Genomic DNA, 8465 nt, shown 5'->3' with positions numbered 1-8465 from the left:
GTCCATCTTTGGTCCATGAATTTTATTCTAACCTCTCTGCTGATGTTATTGATCCAGTCTATGAAAATTTTTGGAAAGTGTTTTTGCGTGGCAATTGGATTCTGTTTACTCCATCGGTTATTGAAAAATGTTTACACCTGCCCCTGCTTGATGAGCCTACATTCTCTGCTGACTTTAATCCAGACATGGATGAGGTTGCTCGCACTCTCACTGGCAACCCTTCTTCGACTTGGCCCACTTCCAATGCGGTTCTTGTTGCTGACCTCACCCCTCTCTACCATATTTTGCACGTTGTTGCTGTCTTCAATTGGCAGCCCACTGCTCACAAGTCCACAGTTGGGGCTAATCTGACTCGTTTTCTCTTTGCCGTGGGTACTTGCCAGACTATCAATTTACATCACTGTCTGTTTCAAGTTATATTGGAGGTTGCCATGTGGCCTGGGGTATCTAGGATTTTGCCCCTGCCTTGTCTGATTCAACGCGTCGCTCACTGTTTCTCTGTTGTCCCTTCCAAGAGCTTGGACACCTGCATCTTTCTCAAGGCCATAAACTTGGCCTCCACTAGGTTCAAAGCTAAGAAGAAAAGTCCCTCAGCTAAGGATCCTATGGCTGTCTCTTCCTTGGGTGTCAAACAATCCTCATGGAAGTATCACTTGTTTGACTAGATTCATTCTCTCAGCACTGAGTTTCGGTCCTTCAAATCTGAGTTCAGATTGGCCCAAGCTCAGAATCAAGCATTTCAGTCTGCAGTTCTCAGCCACCTTGGTCTACCTCCTCTCTCAGTCCCGTCCTCCACTACTGATGACTTCTTTGAGGCAGTACCACCATCTCAGGGGGAGCAAGTCCCTAGTCCTGCTGACACTCAGACAGTGCCTCCTATCACTCCCCCTCAGGGGGAGTTTGTTGTGCCTTTGGGCACCTTCAAGCGTGGCAAGAAGAAAAAACAACTTTCTTCCTCCAAGTAGTTGTAGTTCGGCTTTGGCATGCCTTCTAAACACTGAGGGGGAGTTTCGTTACATTCTCCTTTGTTATCTAACATTGTCTGTCGTCCTTTTAGCTGTGTTTAAACTATTTTTACTACCTGCTGCCTATGAATATTCTCTGTTGGTATCTAATTGTATTTTGAGTAGGTGATTTTGTTATTAGCATCCTGATATGACAATTTATCTAATTTAATTAGCTATTGTTATCAAATCTGTCTGTTTTTGTTGTTATTTCTTGTCAGCTTTGTGTGCTAAAAGTATAAATCAGTTCACTGTTCATATGCATGCCAAAGGGGGAGTTTGTAAGTGTTATTTTTTTCATGCATTGTTTTTCATGTTTAAACATTGTTTTTCATGTTATAACACTAAAAGCCTAGTAGCACGCGATTTCTATTTCAACACATAACTTGCTTAGCTGGTTTTCTATTTTTAGCCCTAGCATATATATTCGCTTGGTCCGATTTTTCCTTACCTTTTTTAGCAGCTAAAAAGTGTCTTCTCCAAGAAGCATTCTCTGTAAAAGGTTTGAAGCTCTTGATGCTTCATTGTTCATTACCCATGGCGTTTTGGTGATTCCTCACCATTTATCTCAATTTTTCTGGTGTAAACCTTGAAGGGATTTCAAGATAAGTCTCAAGGGGAGCTTGAGCAGTAGATGGAGGGAGTCCAGCCGCTGAAGGGAGTCAAGCAACGTTCAAAACTAGTAGGAGGCTGATTGCTTTGAGACTTTCACAAAATAGGGAGTTGTTTGTTGTTTGTAAACCAAATTAGAAGATAGTTTTAATTTGTGTTTTTGTTGTTTGTATTTGTAATAACTTTGATTATTTTTGTGAATTTGTTTCATCTCTGGACTAAGTCTCATGGAGTAGGTTGCGAGAAATCATGACTGAACGATATAAAAATAATTGTGTCATTTTCATTATTCTTGCACTTAATTATGATTCAAATCTAATTTTAATTTGATAAATTGATTGTGTAATTGACTAAGTAGTTAAGTAGCAGTAGTTAACTAACTTTCAATTTCCATCATATTTTCTTTTATCTTTTCTGGAACCAACAATCCTAATAAAATTAATTTGGTGAACATTTGCACTTTTATTATTGGAAGTCTTCAACCACTCTTTTGATTTTTTTCAACAGTAGTATTGATATTTATTTTCATAAAGCTATGTGATTTTGACCCCATTTTATGTAATTGTTCTCTATGAAATGTGACCTCTATTTTTACCTTGGCCGTGAAATTTTTCTAATGAAAACTATCATTACCTAAAAAGGTAATTGAAATTTGCACACTAATTGACAAAAAGAATCATTTTTTTAAAGAAAAAAAAACCAATTAATCTCATTTGTTTCTTTAAATAACACAAATACGCAACTTAGTATCTATTCTCATCTTTCTCTGGTATGGCAAGAGTTGTAAACATCCATATAACTAATACAATATACAACTAATTAATTAAACATCATCAAATTCAAATTTGGCAGTCATTTTTTATTTTAATTATACATATAGATAATGATGTGGTTATAGTACTATAGATTAGGTTGGATCGATCCATATATTATGAAAATCTCATTCCATCTTAGCAGCATGAGTAGTGCCTGAGTTCTTCTTAGCTAAATACTCAAACAAGCTCCCATCGAAAACACGCCTCACAGTCTCTTTGCTCAAAAAACCCTCTTCATCTTTAGCAATAGCATATAAGCTCAACCATTCCAACTTACTCGCAAACCTGTCATCAAAATTAAACTAATTGTTTTAAACTAATTTTTTAGTTAATTTCGTAAAATAAAATAAAAATACCAAATAATGTTTTATATAAATATATATTTATTTATATATACCAGCCAAATAAATCATATGCAACTCGATTGCCTTGAGTCATCTTCCAAATCTCTTTAAGTGACAATTTGTCTGGCACAGTACGAGCATACTTGCTGAAAATGTTCTCAAAATTCACAGGAACAAACCTGAAATAATTCCATTATAAAAATAACCAATGATAATTAATTTTCTTGTGTTAATTGGGGATAATTAATAAGTTAAACAACTAATTATATATACTAAGATTATCTTATTTTTTGTTAAAAGTAATTTTACACGTAATAATATAAAAGTGTAATGTCGTGAAGGGTGCCTGCTATTGACTCCCCTTATTTTTTTCTTTCCACGCATCTTTATATTAATTAATTAATACCAAATATATAATTTTGATAAATGAATATAAATGTTTTTTTTAAGAGGCAAAGCCATACACAAATGAAAATTACCATCACACAGTGGACGCCACCAAACTTTGGCATGATCCAAAGTCAGAGCCAATTTGGCTAAGAAATGGGCCACTGAGTTACTAGCTCTATTACAATGATCAATAGAAAAAGCATAAAACTCTTACCGAGCATAGAAATATCTTATAGGAGCAACTCTAGCCACACTAGTTTAATCATTTTTTAGCTAAAATAGTTAAAAAGTAAGTTATTTTGTAATTTTCATCACTACAAAAGGCTAGCCAAATTTTAACCATTTAACTTTTACTTTTTTGCTCTCCAATTGTAAAGAACCTCCACCACTAATTAAACTATATTATTATTTTATTAATATTTTAATAAAAAGTATATTTATTGAACCAAAATGTATTCTATAAAAATAAATTAAATTATTCAATAGCTATTTATAATAGAGAGTGTTATTGGAGATGTTAAATAAAAAATGGCTCTTAAGAATTCTCAATGGATGAGCTAAAATGTGATATTCTTTATAATATAGAGAAAAAATAGTTAAGTAGTCTTTCAATAGGTGATGTAAAGTTATATTTTTTTACCTAAATGAATAGTATTTCTCTATATGTAGTGAAACACTATTCATCAAGCTATAAATATTTTATTATTTTTTTATAAACTTTTGTATATATATGAGTGTGATACTATTATATTTAATTATTTTATATCTTAAAATGAATAAAATATTTTAAAAAATAAAATATATAAATGATGTAGAGAAAAAATAGAGAAGCAGATGTATGGTATAATGTAAAAGTTTGAGATAAATTATAAAATTGTATGTTTTGGTGATATATATTGTAATACACTGTCTCTATAATATTTAGCTAAAACTCATAAAAACATCTTCCATCAGCTCCTTTATATAAATATTTATAATAGATATACACAAACTCTAATTAATTCATATCTACGTTTACATAACATTTACATATCATTTATATAATATTTTAATATTATTATTTTTCTTTATTAGCTTTCTCTCTCCATTTAGAATATATTTATTATTTCTTTTTTCTTTTTCAATTATTTTATTTTACTTTAAGTAATAAAATATATTTAAAGATATAATATTTAAATGATGTAGAGAAATATATAAAGAAGCTGATGTATTGTATAATGTAAAAATTAGAGGTAAAATAGAAAAATGTGTATTTTGATGAGATATTTTAAAGGATGGAGTAGAGCACTCATTGGGAATGCTCTAAAATAACTTTTTTAGCTCAAATTTAACTAAGAAGTATAAAACATAGTTGGAGTTGCTCTAAAACAATGTCAAACTCAGCAATAGGTTCCTTATTATTTAAATGTTCTTCTTAAATATTAAGAAATAATACAAATTTATGAAAAAAAATTGTAATTCAAATTATATATTTATATTTGTTTTTATTTGGAATTAAAAATTGTAAAGAAATGATACTTTTAATTGAGAGTGCTAAATATGTTTTAATTTTATTTAAATAATAAACCATAAAAGTGAAACAAGTTAAAAAAATAAAATTACTTGCTAATAGGTAATTTTATACAAAAAGTGTGTGAAAAGAAATTTTAAAAATTTATTATAAGTTTATTTAAAAATAAGTGTGAAGAATATATATATATATATAATAAGTATATTTTTATAAAATGGGTGTGAATAAAATAATACGTACATGTACAGTGATCTTCTTATTAGAGAAAATATCTCACATGGAAAGTGTGTGATTATATTCAATAATTTATATCAATTTGGTTTTGAGATGGAATCTCATACTTCTTACCATGTACTCTTTCCTACTTTCTAAACTATTTTTCACTACATTCAACATGGTATCAGAGCCAAAGAAAAGAGAATCAAAAGAGTCATTTGTGATTCGGGGATAGTGAGCCAAAAAGAGCCAACAAGTCACTTGCGATCAAGCCGTCCAAGATTGGTGAACAAAAATATCCACCAATCTTAGAGAAAATATCTCACATGGAAAGTGTGTGGTATATTCAACAATTTAATACCAATGGTATAAATTGTTGAATATACCACACAGTTTCTACGTGAGATATTTTCACTAACACTTCTTTCATATGGAATTTAATATTTTTAAAAATAGCGTCACGATCATATCTCACTATGTGTACTATTTCGTGCATATTCTGAGTCCAATTATCATTACTTTATATGTAATTAAATAATGGTATATATTCTTAGTAACTTAATTATTACCTTCCTTCTGTGTCATAAGCCCCAGAATCAGAACCGTGCTTGGATGTATGAATGTTGTCAATGTATACAGGAAATAAAGGATTGGGCAGCCATCCCTGACATTAATAATTAATCAATATGGTTATAATTAGTTCCGTTAGTCATTGATATAATTTTTTTTCCCTCTAAGAGTTTATATATGAAAAAAAAGTACTAGAGCAATTAGCACTATGATTTTATTAATATATTGAGGTGAGAAAACTTTATTCAAGGCTCCAAGCAAGCCCTATCATATTATGAAATTCAACAATTCAATATTTGAAAGTATAATCAAACAAATATAGAGATACATTAATAATTAATTTGTAGTCTTTTCCAATTTTGGACCTCTTTTTTTTTGTTGGGCTTTCAGTTTAAACAATTACAAACAAAATATTAAGTAGCAATTCAAATTTGGTCAACAATAAACTTAAAAATAGTCTGAATTTTTGCTGTTAATCTGCTATGACAGATTGTGTTTGTAGAAGGAAAAGGAAAAGGAAGTATATATCTAACTATTCAAACTGTTGAGATATGAGATGTGAAGACACTATTTGATGCTAATATACAAAACAGAGGATTGTGTTTGTTTGTAATTGTTTAATAGGGAAAGTCTAAACTACTATTAAGAGAACATAGATTTTCAAAATCATATAAACCCTTCAAAAATTGGGTAAAATCCTCTTTTTTTTTTTTTTAAATAATAATGTTAATGCATGAAAGAAATACTTACAGGAAGAGTTGTATAACTGAGTGCCAAATGGATGAACACAGCCAAACCAAAGGATGCAATTGGATTGAAACCAACTGCACGCATTCCTGTCACAATGGCCAACGATCATATATATAATTCATTAGTTACAAAATGACAATAATAATAATAATAATAATAATAATTAAATGTGATAGATAATTAATATTAATCGGTGAAAATGAAATGTTTTTAGAAATTATTTTACATTATTCTGGTCTAGTTCTTATAATTTTTTGTAAAATAATTTATGTTTAAAATTTCGATTACTTAGTGCGAATTTTTTTCTAAAAAATTTTGATCAATCTAGAGACCAAAACTTCAAAACATAAAGCATTTTACCAAAAGACCATTATTATTATTATTATTATTATTATTTATTGATCCATGAACTGGCTAGTTTGCTATTAAGTAACTACATACCAACATAAGTTTCCCAAGGATAAACAATGCGATTGTTATCTTGGTCAAAAAATGCAACGTGTTGCTGAAGAAGACTCATATTGTTGTGTTTATGGCCTTCTGTTCCATTTGGATGCTCTCCATCTACAGCTACCAATGCTCTTGCCATATCTGTTAAGAATATTTTGTAAATCAAAGTATACAAAGTAATATAATTTAGTATAATACTACTAGTCTTATATACAAACATATATATGTACATAGTTATATATAGACTCACAAGGCTTAGGGAGTGAAGTTTCGAGGTCTGTTTCAACTTTTCTTTGAGAAGTGATTGGTGCTAATGGAGCTTCTGTTGCCAATGCTTCCATTTCCATTGTCTCCGATCGCTCTGCCATTCTATTCTTCCCTCTTCTCTTTTATGGTCTTTTCTTAGTATGTATATATATTTATATGCTCTTTCTCTGGTAGCTTATAACTGGATGGTCTGCTCTTATAAATACAAAGTTAAATACTCAACTACTAGAAACATCTTTCTCTTTTTTTTTAAAAAAAAACAATTAGTGGGGTTTTGAACTTTGACGTGCCACAGTTGTGAACTACTTTATATTTATTCATCAATGTAGATCGCTGATTATTGTATGTAGTACTCATATTGTTTTCCTTATTTATTTATTTATATATATATATATATATGCATGTGTACATGTTGAATGAAGTGTCTCGTTTACTTAAATTGGCAAAAGTAGTACTAATAATGACTTGTTTATTATACTAGCAAGGCCACAAGTAACTTTAGATTAAAGTATTTTGCCAAGTTATTTTATATTTTAGGTAATAATTATAGGGAGATTCTCTTCCACCGACTTAAAAAAGTACCCTGTCCGTAGATTTATTATATATTTTTTTATCGGTGAATAATTTTTTATATAATATTTTTTTTTATAAAATTGTATTTTGTAGTTATTTAGAGTATTCTGTAAATTTTTAGAAAATTTAAAATAATTTATAATATCAAAAATTAAGTTTAAAATATATCTTTGTATTCGTGCTTAATTTTTTTTATAAGAGTAAAAAATAATATATATAAATTTAATTTTTAATATTATAAATTATTCATAATTTTTTTAAAATTTATAAAATACTCTAGATAATTACATAATGCACCGTTATAAAAGAAATAGCATTAAAAATGACTCATGAGCCGAGAATAAACAAAAACCCATGAACCGAATAGTACTCTTTTTTGAAGTTACTCCAATAAAATTTCCCAATAATTATATTTATATATATTGGGAATGGAATATTCATTATCGGCAATATCATCAACAATTCCAATTTCCAATGTCATGGAATGGAATGGAGTGAAAAGACGTTTAAAAGATATAAATATCTAGATATTTGTTAATTTAAATAATATATTTATTAGTTTAGAATTGATTTTTTTTTTAACTTATATATACGAATGATCAATGTTAAATTAGAAGTCGAACAAGTCATTAAAATTGCAGAAGACTAAACTAAAATAAAATACATTTTAGGAATTTTTTGTTCTTTTTACTAATGTGAATTAAAGTGTATAATAAATTATGCGACAAACAATAGATTAAATACATTTATGCATTAATGCCACTGTTGTCTTTTTTTTTTTTTTTTGGACTAAGAGCACCTCCAATGGTAATACTAGAGGTGTTGCTATAGCTAAATAGGGGTGTTCGTAGTGCGGGTGGTATAGTTTTATACTAATTTTTTGGACCGCACCGCATATACGGTTTGAACAACTTTCCAAACTACAACTCATACCACATAGACCTCAAACCACATAAATCGCACC

The 8465-nt window shown here is 29.3% G+C and overlaps 1 protein-coding gene across 2 annotated transcripts; it reads right to left on the bottom strand.

Moving 5' to 3' along the window:
* Nucleotides 1–2352: 2352 nt before the first annotated feature.
* Nucleotides 2353–7097, bottom strand: LOC133816767 (probable peroxygenase 3). 2 transcript variants are annotated; one of them, XM_062249088.1, is made up of 7 exons: nucleotides 6912–7097; nucleotides 6653–6781; nucleotides 6212–6297; nucleotides 5461–5555; nucleotides 2829–2954; nucleotides 2540–2716; nucleotides 2353–2485 (listed from the first exon to the last, which is right to left on the bottom strand). In XM_062249088.1, exons 1-6 carry the CDS (start codon nucleotides 7027–7029, stop codon nucleotides 2557–2559), a joined length of 714 nt encoding a protein of 237 aa, XP_062105072.1. In that variant the 5' UTR covers nucleotides 7030–7097; the 3' UTR covers nucleotides 2353–2485; nucleotides 2540–2556. The 2 variants fall into 2 exon arrangements, with proteins under 2 accessions (XP_062105072.1, XP_062105071.1); XM_062249087.1 differs by having other exon boundaries at nucleotides 6653–6802; nucleotides 6912–7093.
* Between the last annotated feature and the right edge of the window lie 1368 nt (nucleotides 7098–8465).

Source organism: Humulus lupulus, chromosome 2 (genome assembly GCF_963169125.1).
Source record: "Humulus lupulus chromosome 2, drHumLupu1.1, whole genome shotgun sequence".
In the NCBI taxonomy this organism is placed as follows: domain Eukaryota; kingdom Viridiplantae; phylum Streptophyta; class Magnoliopsida; order Rosales; family Cannabaceae; genus Humulus; species Humulus lupulus.
The sequence above is the reverse complement of the archived record's forward strand: the minus strand, read 5'-3'. Positions and strand labels throughout refer to the sequence as shown.

Excerpts from the sequence above, each read along its gene's own strand:
- LOC133816767 (XM_062249087.1), bottom strand. The coding sequence starts at position 7,029 with ATGGCAGAGCGATCGGAGACAATGGAAATGGAAGCATTGGCAACAGAA. Across the intron at positions 6,803-6,911 it reads AACTTCACTCCCTAAGCCTT|ATATGGCAAGAGCATTGGTA; the intron begins GTGAGTCTATAT and ends TATTCTTAACAG. Across the intron at positions 5,556-6,211 it reads TCAGTTATACAACTCTTCCT|GGATGGCTGCCCAATCCTTT; the intron begins GTAAGTATTTCT and ends TATTAATGTCAG.